Below are 23,231 nucleotides of genomic sequence, written 5' to 3' on the forward strand. Positions count from 1 at the left end.
ATAGGAGGATTGAAAGCACTGATTCAAAAAATGATTAACTTATTTAACACTTCTTACCCAGATGTATCCAAAAGAATATTGCTTAATTGATTACAGCATAATGAAAGATCTGGGAATGGATCCCTCCCGAAAATCTACTCACTATTTAATTACTGTGACAACCTTTACACACCATTCCTTGGCTGAGACTTGAAATTTTGTTGGGACACAGGTTTTCACATGTGCCACAAACTTCAAGTTATTTGTCAAATCTACTGTAAAAAAAGAGAAAGAAAAGCATGTTTCTCTCTGCCTGCACAGAGGAGCTGTGTTGGTACAAAACTGCCATTCTGCCTTCCCCTTCAGTCCTCAGTCCCTCCATGCAGGGAGAGGCTCACCTTTTGTGCCTTGTCCTTCCTACAGTGCTGCTCTCCCAGAAGGGAAGGAAAAGCTTTTTTCTGCAAGAAAAGCCATTAGCTGCAAGAACTCAGGACAAAGGAGAAACAAGAACAAAACCTCCACCTGTGCTCAGCCCTACTCCCCATGACCATTGTTACCTTCCAAACTCTGGCCCACCAAGTGGAGGAGAATGGGGACAATGCTGAGAAAAGCTCCCTTCCCCAAGGAGAACCTACTGAGCCCATTTCAGAGTGTGCAAGCCCCAAGTGCTCCAGTTATTCCTCATTTTCGCACTGTGAGAGGCTGCACAGTACCTCCAGCCTGCCCTTGGAACTGGAAGAAAACTGCTCAAGGGAGGTGTTCCCACCTTTGCAGAGCTCTGAACAATCAGGATCAAGTCATGAGTGGAATTACAGGGGTCATGGGATCATCCAGACTTTGAACAATCAGCAGGAATGAACACCCCAGTGCTGTCCCAGGATGGACAATCACTGCTGGAACAGGACTCAGTTTACCTGCAGCAGAGCACAGGATGTGCTGAGATTGTCACAGAAAAATGTTATGCAGTATTTTGACTTTTAAACTTATTTTTACATGTTCTATAACTCATGTTGAACAGAACCTTCCCATACAGACCAGGCCTATAAAGTCCTTCAGGTTTTTCAGACAGAAGGCAAAAAGAAGCAGCAAAAAAAAGACAAAGAAGCAAAGAACTGACTGCAAGTCTGTGTGGTTTGATATAGCTTCTGAGATAATAAAATAAAAAAGCCAATTTTTTAACATTACAAACTCAATTCTTGTCTCTGAAGTGCTACTACATTTACCTATGGATGTGTTTTATATGTGCACATTTTGTGAGAATGGCAGCTGAACTGTGCAGAGTGCAAGAAAACAGTTAACTGATTAAACTGATATAAATTCATGGCATTTATCCTAATTGCAGAATTTATACAATCTAAAACTGCTTTCTTGCACTTACTGCACAGCCTGCTACTCCCTTGCAATGGCTATATAAAAAAAATAAAAATCAGCTACTTTATTTACTAGAAAATAAAGCACGTCTTGAAACTGATCAAATGCAATGATACACTCATTAAAATAAAAATACACAAAACACAGCCTGAGATTTTAATTCTAGTATTTTTGCCATGAGTTGACATCACTGAAAGATTTTTCTTCTCCTTTGGTTTTTCATATGATCCTGTTTAACAATTTTCACTATTCAAGTAAAACATATGGAACCAAATACCAGAGAACAAAATAAAAAGCACGTTTTGCTTCATGAAATCAGAAGTATTTTTTCCCCTTGAAGAGCACATTCCTTGGTGCACAGGATTTACACTTCAGAGAACTGAGGGCGTTCCATTAGTTGCATAAGGATGCATTGATGGAGATCTATTGCTGCCTGCAGGGCTCAAACCTGCTGAGTTTACCTGAGCTTGGTGGTTTTTTCTCACTGACAGAGCACAGCACAGCACTGGAGAGGAACCCAAACATTCTGACAACGCTGCATCACCTGCACCTCTTCGCAAGGCAGGGCCGGGTGCCTTGAACAACGTCTCTGGTGATGGAGAGAATCCTTTCTAAAGTGCACTGACTGGAGGAGCCTGGGCAGGCAGGGCCTGGCAGGGTCTCCACCCCTGGGACAAGCACCTCAGTGTCTTTGGCTGTTAGGTGTCCCCAGCTCTCTTGTTCACCTTCGTCACGGCCTCGCGCGCCTGCTCCGGCAGCCGCTGCGGGTCCGACAGGATCGAGGTGCTCCTGCTCAGCTGCCGCAGGGTGTTCAGCACCGCTAGGGAAAAAAAAGGGCAGGAAAGCATCAGGAAAAGCTATTAATCTGACTGATCTCTCTTCTGCAAAACAGAGCAACCCTTGACAGCTATAAATGTAAATTAAATACTTGTGAAAGGCAAGAGGGAATGAATCAAGCAGTGAGTCCCAAACAGAAGGTCACTCCAAAGCTAAATACAAATCTCAGAGGTCTTCCCTCATTATGAGATAAATCACACTGCCAAACATACTCCATCCAGGGCCAAGCCTTTGAAATTTAAATGTAGTTAAAGAGTTTTAAATTCTGGTATATTCAACAGTTTTTTTCTGTCTTCACAGTCAGAAGAGGCTCTTGTTTTTTCACTGAGCTAACAAAAAGGAAGCGAAAGCCACATTCAGCATCATGTGCTTTCTCTGTCATAATCTGACTTTTAAGAAATGCTATTATATCTTACTTTCTGTGATCTGAAGAACTGTTGGATGGAACCTCACTTACTTGGCCTCAGAACAGGAAGAGAACAGTGCTGATCCAACCAGGCCAGCGCAGTTTCATTCAGATCCTTAAAGCTTGTTGTGGAAACCATCCCATTGAAGGACTCAAACAATGGCTTAATAATAATGCTGAACTGCAAACCACCAAATGTTAAGGGAGACAACAAAGGGGGAGTTCAAGGCATTCTATGGGAAAGGCTATGGCAGAGAAAACACTGGATTTCTAAATGGACTTCAACTGCCAGAGGGATTGCAATGAGAAAAAAATTGAACCCTAGTTCCTAGTGATATTCACTATATTTTGCAAAATTCCTCCACACAGACCTGAAGAGGAAAAAAGGAGAAGGGAACGTGCAAGTTTTTGAACAGCTTCAGTAACGGTAATTTTTCTTCCCCTGAAATCTTTGCTATTGTCTATGTACATTTCCCAGAAGCCAAATAGAGCTGCAGTTACAGCAGAGTCCACAAAAGATTTCTTGCAGAACAATAACCTAGCAAGAAAACCTTGCCTCTGCATTGCCTTTTACTTTGCAGTTACCTCCCACACATTGAGGTGAACAAGGTGTGCAAGAATCCATATCCACACACAGATGTGGATGAAAACTGAGGACATTTACTATTTAAGTAACTCAGCTTAAAGTCACAGCATCAGAATCCCAAGTTCTTGGCTCTAAAAATACCAGTGCCAAAGCCCAAGTTGCTCAGGTTGGTATAAAAGGATACAATCCAAAACTTCCAGTTCTGCAGGGTCCTGCTCCTTACGTACTCATCAAACATCTTCCTCATGTGGTCAAACCTCTGCCGCGTTACGGGAACCCCGGTAGCAGGGAGCTGCTGCTGGCAAGAACTGAGATGATGTTTGGAGGTCAGAGTCTCACCAAAAAGGACACATTTCTCTTCCAGACTAAACTGCAGCAGGAGAAAAATGTGTATTTCTGGTATCACTGGTGGAGGGGCTTCCCAGTGCATGATTCCCCCAGAGTGTAACTGCTCCAGTCAGGAATAAAAACTGTTTTCCCAACAATAAAAACTGTTTTCCCAAAACTGTTTTTGTCTATATTCATGCAGCAAAGTCATTTATCAAGCTGCTACAAAAACTTCTGGTTACAAACAACAAAACTGAAAACAAAGTATAGCATAGAAAAAAGTAATTTTGGGCATCCCTTAAGGACAAGGTACATTAGGAGTCAAGGAAAAATTTACAGTTACTCCTAAGCAATGGTACAGAAGAAAATGTAATGGAGATTCTTATAAAACAGACCAATTTAAACTAAAACTAAGAAAACTTGATTATATTTTGCAAGAAAAATTAAAATATTTTGATTTACTGCTAATTTTAACATCATGCCTAAGCCTAAAATTTCTGCAAGATGGAAGTAAAGCCAGTGCAGTTCTCAATGTGCTTTGCACCAGTACAAAATCATTAACCCACAGACCAAACTGAGGCACTTCACAGGGAAGGTGAAGTGATTTATCATCAATTATGTTCAGCCAGTGGCAAACTCCTGGAGCCCAAGTTCTGTGTCTTATGTACTCAATCACAATATTCTATAAAAACTGACTGCATTTAAGAAGAAAACTGCAGCAAAGCCATTGTGAAGAGTAAGAGTTCAATCATCAATGAGCTTTATAAAAACATCCTAGCTGAATTCTTCCCAGAACTATTCTGACACATCCTCCCTGATGCTGCCACTGTTGTGCATTCCGTGCTCAGAGCTTGCTGAAACTCCACACAGTTTGCACCAGTGCCCACCCCACAGCAGCTCTGCTCTGTCCAACCCCCATCTGCTCCCTGGTGTGGCACTGAGCACCCCCTCCCTGCTGTCTGGCACCACCGGAGCTGCTGCTCCGGCCCTGGGAGTTCCCGTTCTCACAGGATGGTGGCGTTCAGCTCCTCGATCTCCTCCCGGAGCCGCCTGGTCTCCTCCTGCATCTGGCTCCTCTCCTGCTGCAGCTTGGCGATGTATTCCACTGTCTTCTGCAGAGTGATGGCGTGGCTGATCTAGGCCAAACAGACACACAGCTCAATTCCTGCAATCACCTGAGCTCATGAAGAGTTTGTCCTCCTAACCTGCACTCCAGCACCTTTTCATTTCCCTTCACTGTGTGTAAAAGCACAGGGCCAGGCAGAGCAAAACACTTCAGATACTCAACTCTGCATTTCTCTGAATCCCCTTCAAACTCCAGCACAAAGAAATGTGGCTGTAGGGGTTGTTTTCTTCCATAAATTACAATTCTGCTACTTTGTTGAAAGAAGTATTTTAATAATTTAAAATGTTTTATTCCATTATCTATCCTCTTAAAAATATTTACAGTTTTACTTAAGTAGTGAAGTATGTGCTACATCTCCAGATAGATTTATAGTGCTGGTAGAAGCGCTGCTTTAAGTTCACAATATAAATTATTTAGTTTGGGAAACCTGGAGTTTTTAAATAGAAGGACCCATCAAAGGAGATAATAATACTCTTCAGTTTGGAGGAACCAATTAAAAATCTGTACTTGAGAAATAAAATAACCAGACATTTCAGTAAAGCTGAGTTTTCAAAAAGGACTTCCTTTCAAATAGGCTATTCAAGCCAGGAAGTGAAATTCTGACAACATAGCACCTAAATTTCTGAAACTATAAAAATTATAAAAACAAATCAACATGTTGCACAAAAAGCTTTCATATTTTGCAGGTTTCAAAGCCACTGGTATTTAAAGAACACTAAAAATTTTGCTGTACAGCTACATCTGTATTTCAATTTAGTGAACTAAGTTGACTGGTGTAGCCAGAGTAAGTTTTTCATCTAGACAGTCATTGCACAATGAGAAATCAGTTGGGAATTTTTTTTCTCTGTGAACCCAAGCACAAGTGACAGGTGAAAGGGGGGAAAAAGGCTCTGAGTCTTAAAGATAGCTGGGTGGTGAAAAGAGTCCTAATGAGATTTTCCAAATCATCTGAACTGACCATGCTGGGAGGCAGAGATCTCAATGGCGTGGAAATCCTAGGAATTTACCTGAGCTTTTCCATTTTACCTCTGCTCACTGCTGTGAGCACAGAGCAGTGTGTTCTCTGCTGTGCTCAGCTGTACTCAGCAGTGAAATCACTGCATTTATTAACAAGACTTTTGGAATGGATCTTTCTTCCATTTCACATCAAACCAAGTGCTGCTGCAGTACTTACCGACTTGGAGTTGGCTGACACCAAGCTGTTCAGAGCACTGAAACCAATCTTGATATTAGACCTCCGTTTTTGTTCTGAAAGATGCCTCATCCTCCGATTCTGCATAAATAAAACCAGCTCAGTCTGTGCTGTTCTCATTACTGTTCTACTGCTATGACTATTTCAGCTACTCAATTCAGTGTCATTTTTGTTGACTTGCTGGCATTCATGGCTCACCTGGAACAACTCCACAATCTTAATAATGAATTGACAGTGTGTTTGTGGACCAACCCACCTCTGACACCTGCACCTATTCTAAGCATCACATGCCAGGATGGCAAGGAGAAAATATGAAAGATATTATATCACCTGGAGGTTCTAGGCTTGTACAGTATGCACATGATTTGTTACTTGCCAGCAAGGCACACAAATGTTTGAAAGATTCCATTTGTCTGTGGAGTGCTTTAGCAGAAAGTAAAGGACATCCCACATATCTTTCTAAGCTTCAGCTGTGTAATCAGGAAGTAAAATATTTAGGATTTATATTAACAAAAGAACAAAGATCAGTAGACCCAGAGCTGGTCCAGGCTGTGACAAAAATACCTCACAATCAGTAACAAAGAAAACAACTGGCAGGACTTTTTAGGCACAGGAAGATCCTGCAGCCCCTGGATCCCAGGGCTGGGAAGCTACCTAAACATTGACAGGAGCTCCCAGGGTTGGTGCCAACAGAAAGAAAAGAAAAGGAGCTCTAGTTTCTGCTTGGGCACTGGGAATACCAGATTATTCCAAGGCTCTGAGCTGCTGAGGACAAAGGAGCAGCCGGCAGATCCCTTCCCAAAGCTGGGGCCACACCGCCGCCCTGTGGCTCCTGCCCAGCTCAGCTGGAGCCTGGAGCAGCCAGGGATCGTCCCTGGGATGGTTACACTGTCACAGCCACAGCAGAGACACACAGAAAGCATCCAGGAAGGAACAAAACGACTCCAGATACAACTCTGAAAATCCCCACTCCACACAGAGCTGTGTGCCAGGCGTGTGAAGGAGGCGCAGAGACCAAAACTGAAACAGCCCAGGGATTTCTTTGTTCCGAGTCCCTCTCTTGCAGGAGCAGCCCAAGTTGCTCCTTTACTCAATTACTGCTTTTTCCTGGGAGTCTACCACAGGAAACCTGGGATGAAGGAACTTCTTTAACAGAGTTTGCACTTCGAAAACACATTCCTGGAACGGTGAGGCTTTCTGGCAGCAGCTCATCATCACCCTACTTTATAGTGGAGGAAAGCAATGTAATAAAGCAGTGAAGTGGTTGCCCAAAACCACAGAAAATGCAGGTTCATGAGCAGGACTGAGATTTCCAGTGCACTACATGCTTTGCCAAACTGAAACAGCCATGTTACCTAGCAATACAGAACTGTTTAATCTAACTTGACAATACAGAGGAACAAAAGCACATGCATCTGAAGCCTGGCAAATATCACTGTTTCTCCCTTGTCTTACAAAAGAGTTACTAACAGTACATATTCAAAGCAATTCCTGTGAGAGCAGGTGTGTTTACATGGCTGCAAAGCTGTGTCTTTGCTTTTCCATCTAGTGACCACTTTCCCACCATCAGCCAGCTCTACTAATTTGTTCCTTTGTTACCTTACTCTAGCAGCAGAACAGGCTGTATCCAGGGCTTGTGAGCTCTCATGCCAAGCAAATCCCTGCCAGCTTTTCTGAGTAACTTGCAGCATGGCCAGCAAGGGGCAGTTCTGATTGTCCTCTGCAACAGATCTAGACCTGAGTTTAGTCACAGGCTGCAGGTGTTAAACTTACCTTTCTGCCCTAGAGTAACCACACTGCCGCCAACTCACAGGGTACACAGAGCCAGAAGGGGGCTGGCACTTGCAGAACTGTTAAGTAATGCTCCCTCCCACAACAAAATAAATGAGAGAGTTACAGCTGATTGTTCTGCTGGGGTTTTCATGGAGAAGTTTCTCATACCACCACAGAAAGTGTTCTGACAAGGTCAGCTGTGTGTGAGGCACAACCAGCACTCGGGTGCTATCTCCAGACCTCCCAGTTCTTACCCCAGTGACGCTCCAAGGGTTTTACAGGTGTAACTCGTAGAGTCTGTGGAGCTGCTTCTCTGTGGAGCAGCAAAGCATCACTGGAAACATGTAAGTAACTCAGCAGGTCAAGAACTCCCCCTCCAGTGATGGCCAGAGCCCTGCAGACTGAAGAGCCCCAACAGAACAATGGCAAAAAGCCACAGTTTAGAACACTAAGCCTGAAACCTTTGACAAGTGAACTGACACCTGTCACAACACTCCTGAGAGCCACAGCAGGAACTGCTGTCATGACCATAAGGACCTGCAGAGGTACAGCTAAGCCTGGCCCCTCTGGTGACACATCCCTGAGGAGCAGAGTAGATTAGAGTCTGACATTTTGGACTGCACAGAGCAGCACAGATGCAGCAGCAAGCAAAGCTTGCCACACAATGCTACTGTCCTGAAGCACAACTTTCTCTAGCTATGCTCAGACATTAGGACAGAAAAGCAGCTATGAAAAATAAAAGCCCCTCAAAGAAAAGGACACACACCTTAAGTGCAGCCACAGCAGGGTCAGTGGCAGGTTTTCCTGAGCAGCTGTTCTGAGGAGACTGTGGGCTGGGGCTCTGCTCAGAGGTGCAGGGGGAAGCCTGGCCTGAATTCTGACAGTCCCGGCCTTCAGAAAGGAAAAAACACAAGACACATTAACAAACAACTTTGTGTAGCAAATATAATTGCTGAGAAGTTTCTACTCAGAATTGAACTGAAATGCAGTCAGCAACCAAATTACACTGTTTGATGCAGCAACCACATGCTAGAGAACATCAGGACTGCTGGTAAAGCTGAGGACATCATGTCACATGACACATCCTGAATAGCAAGATGTAATTGTCCTTCCACACACATATTTCAGCACAGGCATGTTGGATGCACAGGATGTGACTCCATTGTCCTGCTGGGCTCCCCCATTTGTCTCTAAGGCCTGGGACATGATGGTGACACTTACAAGCCACTGACCACCAGAACCAGCCCAGGGAACGCTCCACCGATGCACATGCAAAAGGAGTCTTTGCACTTACCTACAAGGATTGTGTCTGAGATCCTCCAGTCAAAATCAGAGCTATGACACTGAACAACAAACCTATTCAGCACTTCCTACACAGATGCCTTTCATCTCTTGGTGACTACGACAGCATATCCTTTTAGAAAGGAGCCACTCACAGGAAACACAAAATCACAGTTTGTGGAGATGCTGCACAGTCATTTAAGACAAGAATTGGAAACTACTGGATGCAACTGAAGCTGTGGGGTAGACGGGCCTGAAAAGCTTTCCCTTCAAAAATTATCCAGAGCTCCTCAAGGCCTATTTACACCCTGCCTACCCAACAGAAACACTTCCACGTGCAGGGGAGAGAATGCTTACAGCTTTCTAACTTACTAGGTGTAGGTGAGGGAACTTGTGAACTGCTACAGTGAGAAGGGATGTGCTCTCCTTTCACCAACACATCTTGGACTACACTAGGAGGAAAGAGATGTGAGACTGTGGACTGGCTTTGTTGACTACTTGGTGCTCGCTGTGCTGGACCAACCAGAATGTTACTACGGAACTCCGTCACCCCGGGAGCCTGGGAACAGCACAGAGACAGCACAGAGAAACACAGAGAGAAAGAGCAGGAGGGGCAGAGGGAGAGAAGGGAAGAGAGAAAGGACAAAGTGGGGGGGAGAGATTAAGAAAGAAAAAGAGAGAAAGAGAGATTTGTTACCTTGCCTTTTACTAAAAGTAGCAAATTAATACATGATTAACAATCTGATGACATGAAACAAGGGCTAATATATAAGGAATTGGCAGGCACCAAAGTCAGGCTTCTGGCAGGAGACCAATATCCTTTCATAACTTAAAGTAGTATTACAACACATCAACAGCATAACATACTAAAATCTATCTCCATCTTCCTGCACACAACATATTGGGGAAACCCACTCACATCCCCAAGGCATGTTTGCCAATACGGCAGTGGAAAGGTGAGCTCCCTGGGCTCCTTCCAGCTTCTGCACAGTTAAAGCACAAACCATCCCCATCCACAGCACCGTGAGTGCAGGCCTCCTTGGAATCTTACTGTTGTGTGAGACAGAGCCTGTCAAGACTATAAAGTGCTTCCAAGCCCATGAAGTGGCTACATTAAAAACAAGCAAACATAAAGTTGAATGCACAAATGCATACATTGGGTAACAGATGATTTACTGGACTTGTTACCCGCCTGAGCACATTATGGCTCTGACTACTTTCAAATAACAGGCCTAGAAAACAAATATATAATTTTTTTAATCTTCTCCTTACTCTGACAATTCCAGCTGGTGCAATTGCAACATTAGACTGAGACGTGGCTGGCGTCAAAATCCCCTCTCTTTTTAAAGGTGCTGGAGTTACAATCACAGCTCTGGACTGTCCCTGAAAGGCAGCTGAAGAACACAATTCAGTTAGAATAGTTAATGATACAAAAAAAAGATGGAAATTACTTTGTATGAAATAACTTGTCATTAAACACGGGCACGGATCAATGGGCATCTATTTGCTACTATGTCACTGCAGTATAAAATGCCACCAAGTCTTCCAATAATCTCAGCCCCTTTAATTCAGTACAAAGGACTTGAACACTCCAGCTATTTCTGAGCTTCCTAGCATCACTGTCACTGTTTCTCTGTGAATTTACAGAGGTATGTGGTAACTCAGGGAGATACAAAGTGTCTAAGTGTCTTCATTCTGTCAGAGCTGGGTTTGACAGGAGAGGACCATCTTCAGCTCTCCTCTTCCATCCACACTTTGGGATCTCAGGCTTGCTCTGTTGACCCAGAAGGGTCAATGACTCAATACCTCATGCTTTATTGTATATATATCTTAAATCCTTTCCCTCAGCACTTCAGCCTACCAGCTTCTTTCACTATCTGGTTTTATAGCTGCTTTAGATGACACACAACCACAAGACAACCAAATGTGATTGGGAATCAGCATCAAAATTCCACAAAATACGCTAAAGAACCAAGAGTCCTGCAGTGCTTAGGCAGCTGGAGGCAATTCTGAATAGCAGCAAATGTCTCCACACGAATCTGTGAAGATCTCCATGTAACCAATGCAGATGTGCAGTTACTACCATGGCATTCATGCTGACATTGCTCTTGCCCAGTCTCTACAGAACATGACTGACCATCCTAAGCTGTCACTAAGGGAAAAATCAGGCAAAGACACAGCTTCTGTCTGGGTTTTGATAAAAATGAACCAAACATACTTGGCTTCTCTCTTGGCTGCACTGGTTCAGCTCTCTTTTGTACAAATAAAGTCATGATGCAGGAGAAATGTCAGCACAGCTCAGCCCCTGCCAAGCCACCCCTCTGCAGCTCAGCATCAGCACCCTGAAGGACACACACAGCAGGACAGGGAAACAGTGCAGGGTTATCCAGTGTCCCCTCCCTGACAGTGTCACCTCAGCCTGACAACACCTGAGTGTTTTGACTCAACTGGAGTTTCTGCACAGCCTCCATAGGAGAGGCCTGGGGTTTGCACAAACCTTGTGCCAGCCCTTGTGTGGCTCTGTCACTGACACAGGGAGTTCATTCTTTGAGCATTCCCACATCTAAAGCTGGAATCAGAACCTTTCCACTGTTCACTGATGCTCAGCTGGACTTGTGACATCTCTCTTGCCCTCAAGAGCCTACTCTGACAGTGCATTAATGCTGCTGCACAGGCTTGGCCTTTCTGACTTCCACACTTGGGGACCTGCAGCAACCAGTAACAATATTTAGAAGTTGCTTTACATGATTCATGTTTCTGTCCTATGAATGCATCTTTTGCAGACTTTCCTCTCCAAATCAGCACATTTATCATGAAGTGGTGATAGCAGTGAAGTCTTGCACCTGATGAGACAATCTGTACAGGTTTTTGGGTCCTTATACATACAGCATTTTTAACACAAGATATAATGTAATTTGCTTTACAGTCAGGAGATGATTTGTTTGTCCTGAACACAAATTACAGGCATAAATGCCTCAGTTACAAGTACTGATGTTTATTCTGTTTCCAAAAATAAAGCTCTAGTATTTATATAAATTCTTGGATTTGTCCCCTGAGATTGATGTCCCAGTAGTTTAGGAACACCATGATCCCCAAATACATGCCATTCATCTAGATGAGAAACAAACCCACTGGTTGTGATGGTCTAGAAGTAAATGGTGGAGCACTGGGAAAGTAATATATGGGGTGAGGAACAACCCAGGAAGCCCTGAGAAAAGCAGGAGCAAAGGCTTTCTGAGAATGGGCTGCCTACAATCTTTACTAGGTGAGAAATGCACGTCTCAGCTGCTGAAGGTACAGGGAATGTTGGTTTATAACACACTGCAGATAAGAACACTGCCATTAAGACCCTCATCCTTTTAATCATGGACCAAATTGATCCCAGTGACACCCTAAATTCCATCTTGGGTCTGTTCTTCTCCTGAACAGTGATTTTTCTCTTTGGTGGGTAACCTCACTGTCAGGCCCTGGCAGACACACCTATCCCCAGTAAAGCCTGTTTAACATTTCTCCTCCAGGCAGGCTTTTTCTTGAATTGTTGTTGCACATTTCAAGTGGCTGAAGTCACTTGGCCCCCAGCCAGCACAAGTCTAAAAACAGACTGCAATAACCCCAAGAGTGTTCTGCCTGTCCTGCTCCAGCCTTGAGCTTTCCTACAAGAAACATCACAAGATAAATTCTCGCTCCTTATCTTGTAATTCATTCTTTGCTTTGTGCAGCGCCAGTGGCTCCAAATCCCACCCAGTGTGGAAGTCCCAGGTGTTCCTACCCTGACATGAAACCCACTCCTGACTTAAAGCATCTCAAGGGTCTCTAGACTGCTTGAGCCAAAGATTTCCATCTCGCTCAGGAGAATCTCCTCCTCCACTGTGGCTGAGTGCCCTGAGGGGCAGTGAATCACAACAGCATCACTCCTAAATCCAGGGCTTCTATGGGGCAGGAGCACAGAGCTGCTGCAGCTACACAGCCCACCACAGATGATACAAAAAGAGATCCCCTTTTGCAGGTCAGCTTTTCACACTCAACCAAACTGCTTCCAATCCTTGCAGCAGTGCAGAGCATCCCACTGAACAGTGCAGCCACTGCATTCAGCCAGTGGATTCAAGGGTTCCATGGACACACTCAGCAGCTCTATTTTAACTTATTATGTTAAGCAAGAAAAGCAAGGAGGTCTTTTCCTCCTGCTAGTCCCGCTCAGAAAACAAAACCATCCTCCCACAGTGCTCCTCACCTGGGGTGATGAAGGCATTCTTTACCACTAAGGACACTGTTTCAAGCTTCGGAGCAGGCACTATTTTTTGTGACTGTTTGGGCCTCGTCCCAGCACTGGCCAGAGGAACAGGTTTGGGGAGTGCAAATGTCAGCTGGGACTGCAGCTGGGGCCGGGGCTGCCCCTGCACAACAGCAGTCTGGAAGGCCAGGTTACAAGGCACTCCTGCCCCCGGCTGCTGCGTGGCCAGGACCAGGCTCTGGCTCTGGCTCTGGCTGAAGGTGGTGGCAGGGGCGTTGTGGGTCAGCGTGGCAGAGGCCGTGTGAGTGATGACCGAGGATTCGCAGAGGCCGAACTTGGGCGTTTCTGGAGCGGCGAAGGCGGCGGGGGCGGGGCTCAGGCTGGAGCCGAGCGGCACCGCGGGCAGCGGGGGCGGCTGCGGGGCGCCCGCGGGCTGCAGCAGCGGCAGCGGCGGCTGGAACACCGACATGAAAGTTTGTGGCCCGCTGAGAGATGTGTCAGGAGGGAAGTCTGCAGGCTGGATGAAAGATCCTCCACTTCTAATGCTGGAGCACTGGTCAGCAACGACGTCAGGAATGCCAGGAGCAGGTACTGAGGAAGGAATCAGTCCATCGCTGATGTTCCCTGCCGGGAGCGTGCTGGGCAGCGAACCCGACGGCAGGACAGGAGACTGAGAGAAGGAAATATCACTGACTCAGACATGCCTGAACTCCTCCTGAGGGCACAGGGCTCATGGCAGAGCCTTCTGTTTGAAACCTCTCTTACCTGGGACGAGTGGCTGCTGCTGTCTGTGGTAGCTGAGCTGACAGCAGACACGGAAGGGAAATAATTACTGGAGCGACTGGGAGTGAATAATTCTGAAATATGAAAAGCCACCTATTAATTTTCTGCTTTTCATACTTGAGATACAGCATTGCTAGATCTTAAAATCCACAGGAATATCAGTATTATTTAGCAAATAATGAAACCATGAGCTTTTTGCTTCATACAACTGCTGTTGACTGAGCAGTGAATTCTGTCTTCAGAGGAACTGATCTCTTTGGGGCTGACTCCTTCAACTTTCATGGAAACTGGGACAATGCAAAAATCAGTCCTGTTAAAGGTTCATCTAAACACAGACAGCCAAGAGCCGATCCTCAGTGACTCCCATAAAGTACAGTTATGTGATGCAGACTGCTTGCAGAGCCAGCAAATAGACATCACTCTTTACTTCCATGAGGATCCATAACCATCAAAGTTGTCAGCAGTAGTTCAGTGTTATATGGAATTCTTGACAGTGCCATAAAACATTCAAAGACAAACAAAATGTTAAATGTCTTTATCACTAAGAAGTGTGAAATGCGGAAACCTTAAATGTATGTAATACTTAAAGTTTTATTTAAAACCTAGTTCATAAATCACTGCAATATTTAAGAAATTAGTGAACTCTTTATGATTCTTACCCTGAAAAGGTTCAAAAGTATCCATAAAATCAAAATTTGGCTGGAGAGGAATAAGCCCTGGTTGAATCATGTCAGCATTTCCTAAGTGTCCTGCAAAATTGAGGAGACAGATTAGATTAGCTTCCCATCACTCACATAATTACAGCAGCAGGAATAAAACACTCCACAGCCAGGCTTGGCCAAGATGTTACAGAAAAACTGCTGCTGAAAGGAACTGAAAATCTGCTTCTTTTCAGAGCTACAGCACAATCCAGATATCAAAGCCATTGAGGAATGAAACTTTCAATTGCTAAAATGGAAGGGGTGAAACCTGAAGGCTCTAATTGAGCTGCACTACACAAAACCTTGCTGGAAAGCACAGCCTGATCCACCACAGCTCATAACAGAGTATTTTAAAATAAACCATCACCCATTTCATTTGCCTTGAGTACAATTAATGTAAACCATGGCTGCTCTGGAGTTGCTCAGACATCCCTGCAGCAAGGATGGTGAACAGAGGACGTGTGCTGTCCCATCAGACAGTCAGAGCCTCCAGAGAAAGTTGAATAGCTCTTGGGATTGTTTGTACAGATGAAACTTGCACTGATTCTTCCAGACAAAGCCAAACAAAAATACACAGGCACTCCCTTAAAAATACACACACAACTATGCTTTGAGATAAATCCCAATGTCTTCACCACTGATAAAGTAAATACTGCTCATTACAGATTTATTCAGAGCAACATCAGGGGGCAAAGCTGGGAGCAGCACAGAAGAAGCTAAGACAGAAATTAAATTTGGATCATTAATTCTATATGGATATAGATTCTATAACCTACAGAATCATAAGACAGCTACATCCCCTGACCTGTTTTTATCTGTATCAGCAATATAAGATCGATTTCTTAGGCACGCTACAAGAGCAGCAAACCAGAGTGTTTTTAGGGGTTCTCACTGCAGCACAGCTACAGCCAATAAATACCTATGTCCCTGGAGTTTGGCCAGGAAACCAGCTGATGTGAAGAGAGTGTGGAGAACAGGGTGTCGGTGAACTCGGACATGAGCATGTCTGCATCCAACAGGCTGCCCTCCTCCATGGGCACAGGGGTTTCTCTGCCATACCTTCTTTTTTGCCACAGAACCACATCATCATCCTGCCAAAGGAAAGGAGGAGAGGTCAGGCTGCCTAGCAATGCCAAAGCAGTCTGGTGCATATCTGTAAAAGCAGCCCTCGTTTTTCACATTTTTAAAGGAAGAACCTCTCTTTGAGGAGCCTGAAATACTTCAGTGGTGCTTCTGATAAATCAGCAACTTCAGCTCACTGAAATACCACAACACTCTGGGAAAGATTTTTGCCCAAAACCCAGATAATGACTAGAAGGACACAAGACAAATAACAACACTTCCTTGTTTGATTGATTACACAATTTTTGCACCCAGTTTAACAATCCCTTGATTTGAACAAAGATTAAAAATAACACGACTAGCAAGAATGCAAAAAACAACTCCTGTCTTGTGAGATGTATTTGAAACTCTGACTCGCAGTGAAGTGTAATTGTACTCCAAGTTTGCACAAGACACTTTTGCCCATGAAAAATACAACACAATGTGACTTGGCTTAGCCATCCTCACTGCAGACTGAGTTAAACTGCACTGCCTTGCAAAAACAGCAGAACAGTGCTTCTGATAACCCAAAGTAGGTTTGATAGTTTAAGGGGACATACCACTGTCCCTTTAACCATCTTGTCCCTTTATAGGATCCTGGCATATTATCTGCCTGAGCTGTGGGCACAGCAGGAAGATCTGCAAAACACAGCTCCCACATCTTCACAGATCCAGTTACACAAGCAAAGCAGCAGTGCCAGTTACAACTCAGTAACAAGATGAAATCATGTGCCAGCCCTCAAAGAGATTGATCTCTCTGGGCATGCAATGCTGATTCCCATTTCTTCTGTCACAGCACTTTACATTCAACCTCTCCTCCATCCAATTCAAGCTACAAATCTCACATTGCTCTCTGAGGCCCAGAACATTAAGGTGTCTAACCTTAATTAAGGCTTAAGCAAGATTTTAGATTGCTCGTTTTTAGATTGCAATCAAAGCAAGCTACTGCATGTTACAGCTTTGTTATCTGCTCTGGGTTCTACAAGCATAAATATTGCCACTTCTCAGTGGTGTTACCTACCCTGACCAAACTTGAAAGATCTTCATCTTTGTGTTTCTGTAACTGCAAAAGGAGAACAGAACAGATGGTGAAGTCAGAATAAGTCCTGTATGTGCCAATGGAACACCTGATTTTGCAAAACTTTTAAGACCCAATCATGCACAATCAGTCCCAGCACAATAATTTTTAGTTAAGTGGAACTAATTAGAGAGCATGTCTGTACCAGCTTATTTATCATCTGTTTTAAGTACTCTTGCATGCCAGAAAAACTGATAGAAAAACTCAAAAAGCAACAACATGCTGATCAAGCCAAGCAAACTACTTTCACTATGTAAACCAACAGACCCTTTTCTTGAAGTATGTTCTCCACTTGTGGTATTCCCTAATGACTATTTCAATTCTTCGTTTCCAGTATTTCCCCTCTGTTGCAATGGCCTGGGAACACAAACACATACCATGAATTACACGGAATCACACAAGGGCAGAATATTCAATACATTTCCAAGCAAATATTCAGGCATAAAAAATGCAAAAGAAAGCATGCTGATTCTGTTTGAGCTCATGTATCAGCAGCCCACACTGTCCCAGAGTTCAGCTATCACAGAGCAAATCTGACAGTACTAACTTCATCTTTCCCACAAAAACCAAACACGAGGTGACATCTGACTGCACTGTCAGCATCTCCCACAGCAGCTCAACCATAAACAAGAGTTAAGAAATGGCAAAAAAACCCCCCTTAAAAATTAATTTACTGAAATATAATGTATAAAGCACACAATATCCTGTGAATTTCATAAGATCACATGCACAGACACACACATAAGCAAAAGCTGCTATGAATGACACAAAGCAATAGAAATCTGATGTCCAGCTCAGGGGGGACCTTGCAGGCCACACACTGATGGCAACAAAAGGATCACACGATATGGGTCTTCAATGTATCACAGAGAGCAGTGTGTAAGTTGGGGAGAGCAGACTAATGAGAGCCTTAACTTTGTGTTCGAGGGTCACTTTCAACACAAACATCAAGACTGTTCTTTCAAAAACCTGAGACAGTTCCACAAATTCATCTGGAACTCCTCTGAGTTATAAATTACTCTAGAGTTATGCAGTATAGAGAGAGCCACATATTGCCACATCAAGGGCCTCACTGGTTTTCTGCAAGGAGCCAGAGGGCAGATGTTAGTTTTCATTTATGTTTACAGGAGCACAAAAATGAAAGAACACAAACTCATATTTGATCTGTCTGTGAAACTACTTCGACACAGAAAAAGAAATTGCTTGTTCTCTTGAAACCACACCTCTCAAATTACATAAAATACAGAAACTCTCCCAGGGTCACTTAGATTCAGTCCTGAAAATAGTCATCACTCTGATTTCCCACTGACTTCCAGTCAGAAGACAGCAGTGGCTGTCAAAATCTTAACTATTCAAATAGCACTTCTGTGATTTATGATTCATTAAATTACAACATTAACATAAGTTACACAGATAACAAATGTCCTTCTGCTTGCACCTTGATCATCCTAATGTGATGAACTCACAAAACCGGGTTCACTCTGCTTTTAATGGTTCCTTCTAAATCACACCAGAGCACAGATTTGCTATGCTGCCCTTGTTCCTAGCAGACCAGAAAATCCTGTTCCAAACTCCAGAGCTCCTGGGCTGCTCCCAGGCTTTCCCACACACCTCTGGCCGCCGGTGCTCATCGACGTCCATGGAGCCGTCCAGAGGGGTGACAAAGTGGCACACGGGGTTCTTGCGCTTCTCCAGGTCTGAAACAACAACGGCAGAGTGGGTGCTGAGCACGGGCAGGGCCTGCAGGGCTGCCACTCCCGTGCCAGGTGTGACAGGGAGCTGGCCGGGGCTCCTTCCCGATGAACAACACAAACAGGGAGATCTCGGCTGTGCTCGGAGCACTCAGCACGTCCCCAATGTGGGCACAGCCAGGAAAGCCCTGATCCAAGGGCATTGCCTCTGGAACATCAGTCCTGAGCACATCCCCGAGCTTTTCACCACACAATCATTTCAATTCTCTTGCTCTCAGCGATGTCTCAGGGAATACCCGCCCCCAGCACGGTACTTACACTGCATGTACCAGGCCCTCCAGATGGCGTTATTGAGACGGATTTTATCTCTCCACTGAAGCTTCAATCCCTTAAAATTTTTCCATTTTGGTGAAACCAACCTTCCACTGCAACAAAACAGACAACAAATCATTCTGCTTTCAGTTTTTCTCTCTCTTCCTTTCAAGACAAAGCATCCCCCTAAGCCAGCAGAACTCTCAACAGATAAAACAACAACGAGCCATGCTTGGCCAGTCACAACTTTTACTGTCCATGGCACACTAAACCAGGAGCCAGAGATTAATCCAGTCCTTATGTGTCCTCCATAAGAACCAAGGACTGTCCCAACTGGTCTCAAGAATATCAGCAGGAATGAAATTAATTTCACCCACACTTTTCTCTTTGCCAGTATCTCACCTTCTCTAACCCCCACCTATGAGCTTCCACCAACTGGGATTGAATTATTTAAAATTAAGAGGCTTCTGAATGTTTGGTCAGATACAGTTCCATTCGATTTTTCAGGCTGGTAACACTGGAAAGGAGGAATGAAATGCCAGTTCTGGCCCATGAAAAAATATAATCCACCAATTCTACACTGCTGGTAATCAGAGCTGGGCACAAAGGAGTACCAGTAACTTTTCTCCAAGGAAAGGCAAGGCTGGAAAAAGAAATGGTTTATGCATGAATGCTCCTGGGAGGTGGAAGGGACATGGAAGGAAAAAGGAAGAAGCAGCAGGGACTCTAGTAAGCACTGGATAAACACAAACTCCCTAGCCCTTAAAACACACCTTTATGAATCATTAATCCATACTACTGACAAGGCAGAGGAAGTAGGAAATACTCATAACACAGTAAATTTCAAGCTAGAGATTAAAGTATAGGAACTGTGCCTATCCCAGGTTTTCCCTCTTGTTTTGGGGGATTTTAGCCCCACATCTTTCAAGTTTATGTCTCCTGTGCTGTTTGTGCAACCTTGCTATGAGGGAATTGGACCAGCAATACCAATTGCAACCTACACAGGAAACAGGTTCACCTTGGCACACCACGAGCATCAGGGCAAGGGGTGATGGACAGGGAGGAGTGGCAGGAGTGGCAATGTCACCAACACACACTCTGCCCCCTCAGAGAGGTCCCTGAGCACATGGCCAGTCAGGAATGGTCTCTGCCATGACCTGCAGTGGCACTGGGCGTACCAGCACAGACAGTGCCCTGGCACGGGCCATCTGCCTCACACACTCAGCACAAATGAACTCAGAGAGGGATTATTTATCCTTAAAAGCTCATTTCACATTTAAGCTCTAAAATCGCTGTGCAAATAGAAGCACATCCTACAGAAGTGCAAGGCACTTCCCTTGGCTCAGCAAAGCCCATGCACAGAGCCTGAGGGTGGAGAACTGATAATTCCCAGTTTCCTATTTGGTCTGGGAAACCTCCCTCCCAACAGCAGCTCTTTTTAAAGAAAGCTTTTAATAAAACTTGCAAGACTAAAACCAAGTAAAAAGTCCTTAGCCTAAACAAAAGCCACCAGAATGCCTGAGCTGCCAATAACAGGATATTAAACTAACATTTTTTTCAGGTATTTGGCTCACCATTTCTTTCCTCCCTTGCTGACACCACAACTGCTCTCACACTCAGGTACTCCCACAACTCTGACAGTAACAGAGGAGCAAATGCCAGGCTTCAGCCAAGAGATAGGTAATGAAAATCAGCTCTGCTCTTTCAATTTTACTTCTATATAAAATGTCAGTTGTGGCAACAGGTTGTAGCAATGCATCAGTAGATGAGTTGTTGCCTGATTTTAACTCCTCGTCCTCTTTAAAAATAAACGGCAATGTTCTTGTAGGCACAAGGAAGCAGAGACTGGGTATGAACTGCACTAAAAGGATAATTCCCAGCAGCAAGGGAACAGGTAAGTGACCAAGCTGTGAGCCCTGTCCATGCCCAGCTGCCCCTTTGGGGGTTAGGCTGTACACTGGACTATGCTACAAGGCTCTGCTGCAGCCTGTGGGACGTTGGTGCTTGATAAAAATAAACAAAATTTGGTACACAAAATAGAACATGAGCACCTCCAAGACTTGCTGGAGCAAGCAACTTCACTGACTGGGAAAAATCATTGTTAATGTACTTGCGCTGTCACTGGGCTTTAAGGCACTCAGCACCGCCTGTATGGTCACAGATATTTAGGAAATCCTCCTGGATTATTTCTTTTCAGTGGTGCATCCATATGCCACTCTGAAATACTATCATCCAAGACTCCACTTCTAAATTTCAAGATTTTTAGTTAATGGAAAGATCTCCAACTAATTCATGTCACTGTTACCCAGCCCATGTGTCAGGGCAGAGTGGATCTCACACATTTAATATTTCTCCCATCACTGCAAACTACCCCAACACCTTTGGTGTTCACTGCACAGCAGCTCTGCCCCAGAACCACTGCACACCTTCTCTTCCCTTCCAAACCCAGACTAAATCCATCTTTTCCTGTTTCTCATCTGTACATTAACAGTCTGGAGACAGGAGATGAACGTGCTGATGCATCACCAGCACTGACAAAGTGCCCACATGCCTTTGACTAAGAAATCTGTCAACTTCATGTTCATCTCTTCACAGCTCTGTGTGACTCGACAGTTTGCCAAAGCAACTAAACTCTAATAATCTGCACTCAGAATAACAAGAGCAAATGCTTTTCTATAAAAAGACTAAAAGGAACTGTAATCAAGTCTGGTACACTCCTTGCATCTTCAAAGAGCTAATTAAAATTGGAATTAAAACATAAATAGTTTAAAATATTTTCAATTACATTCTTAGAAAATGCTAAACAAGACTAGTACATCAAAAGAAGGAAGTGATTAAGAACCTATTCTTAAAATAATTATTATTTTTAGTTCCCATGGGAGCAAAACACAAGTCCAGCTTGAGGTCATAAGTGAAATGACTTCAGCCTCAGTGAAGAGTAATCAGCATGAAGCTGACAACAATATTTAGACACTATTCCAAATTCCAAAGTCAATGGAAAGTCAATTACTTTGAACAGCACTGTGACTGAGAGCAGCTGCCTAACCGAAAGCAGTCTTCACATTTTAAAGCAGCAAAACAACAACAAGGAAAAAACCCAAACAACTGGAGCGACCATGTGGCTGCTGCTCCTGCAGGTTCTGTAAGACCACACCAACTCCTACAGCAAATGTGGAGCAACTCCCAACAGGTGGATGGTCAGCATGAACCTGCAGCACAACCCAGGAGCACAGCCTGGTCCTGGCCCCTCTCCAGTGCTGCTGCAGCTCTGCAGGGATGCTGCTCCCAACACCCAGGGATGCTGCTGCCAACAAGGGGAGCAGGAGAACATCCCAAGGGAGAACTGGGCCCCGCAGTGCATGGTACGAGCCAGGACAGCTGCACCCACAGCCTGTGGGAATGCTGGTGCTGCACAGGGAGCCAAGCCCTGGGTGAATCCTGCAGGGGATGCTGCTGCCAGCAGCTCAGCTCATGTAAGCAAGGCTGAAGAATCGGTGACTTTCATGTTCTCCTCACTATCACACACAGATCAAATCAAATGTTGATGGGTGACTTGCACTGCATTCCAGCAGCTCAGCTCAGTCTCCCATGTAGAAATCTCCACCTCCCAGGTCTAAATGTCCTCATCAAGTGATATGATCACAGCAAACCAGCCAAAAGAGCTTCAGCTCAGCAGCCAACAGAGCTGGAAATCCCCTTGGACACAGCAGGCCCAAGGTGCTTTGGAGGAGTCCTGGGGCTGTCACAGGAGAGGCACCCGAGGCTGCCACTGCAGTCCATTCCCAAGGTTTTCTACATGAATTTCCCCAGCTCAGGAACTAAACTACACCTTGGAACTGAGATCCAAGCAGGCAGGCAGATAACAGGCACTGATCTCTCACAACTCTCCATTTCTAAAACTCCAGTGAAAGCAGCTGTGTTTTAAAACAATTACAAACCTTCAAACATCACACAATTTGCAGCAAAGTACAAGAAAAAGACATCCACTGTGAGAGTGTGACCTGATTCCCTTCAACACCTTTGATTTCTAAATTTTTCTTCAATCAACTGAAATGTAATTAGGGAGCAGGTTTGTATTCTAACAGTACCCTGACAGGATCCATTTACAAGCCAAGTTTTGTCTCTGAGAATCTCATTGTTTTGTTCTAGGTTAATAACATTCAGTTAAAGATCTCACAGGTAGAGACAGGGCAAAGGTGTGACCCTCCTTCTTAACAGATACACACGAGATGCCATTCACTGCTGCAAAACTGAAACCAGTAGCCCTCCCTAGCACTGAAACAACATCCAATTAATAAACTCAATGCAGAACTCCCTCCAACATCTGTAGAAGCAGGATCAAGTTCTGACATGAGATGACTCACAACAGAAGAATCCCCTGTTCTCCTCCCTTAATCAGAGGATTTTAAGATGGACTTCAGTCAGCATAAATCCACACAACACAAGCACCCTCTGG

The 23,231-nt window shown here is 44.4% G+C and overlaps 1 protein-coding gene across 2 annotated transcripts in view; it reads right to left on the reverse strand.

Annotated features, from left to right (window-relative positions):
* Positions 1–208: 208 nt before the first annotated feature.
* The window catches only part of MLXIP (MLX interacting protein), a 40,187-nt gene continuing 17,164 nt past the window's right edge, over positions 209–23,231 (reverse strand). The window contains exons 2-17 of one of the 2 annotated variants that reach the window (XM_054288822.1): positions 18,782–18,888; positions 18,384–18,469; positions 17,040–17,129; positions 16,716–16,757; positions 15,513–15,684; positions 14,552–14,641; positions 13,875–13,966; positions 13,110–13,779; positions 10,151–10,272; positions 9,251–9,437; positions 8,364–8,488; positions 5,807–5,905; positions 4,515–4,642; positions 3,364–3,487; positions 2,645–2,774; positions 209–2,170 (exon numbers count right to left, since the gene is read on the reverse strand). In XM_054288822.1, the coding sequence (XP_054144797.1) occupies positions 2,049–2,170; positions 2,645–2,774; positions 3,364–3,487; positions 4,515–4,642; positions 5,807–5,905; positions 8,364–8,488; positions 9,251–9,437; positions 10,151–10,272; positions 13,110–13,779; positions 13,875–13,966; positions 14,552–14,641; positions 15,513–15,684; positions 16,716–16,757; positions 17,040–17,129; positions 18,384–18,469; positions 18,782–18,888 (2,386 nt within the window). In that variant the 3' untranslated portion in view covers positions 209–2,048. Of the gene's footprint in view, positions 2,171–2,644; positions 2,775–3,363; positions 3,488–4,514; positions 4,643–5,806; positions 5,906–8,363; positions 8,489–9,250; positions 9,438–10,150; positions 10,273–13,109; positions 13,780–13,874; positions 13,967–14,551; positions 14,642–15,512; positions 15,685–16,715; positions 16,758–17,039; positions 17,853–18,383; positions 18,470–18,781; positions 18,889–23,231 lie in introns of those variants that run through there. The other variant, XM_054288823.1, reaches the window with a different exon arrangement.

This window comes from Melozone crissalis, unplaced genomic scaffold (genome assembly GCF_028551555.1).
Source record: "Melozone crissalis strain CALT ecotype California unplaced genomic scaffold, PUWL_Pcris_2 ptg000063l_1, whole genome shotgun sequence".
NCBI classification, from domain to species: Eukaryota; Metazoa; Chordata; class Aves; order Passeriformes; family Passerellidae; genus Melozone; species Melozone crissalis.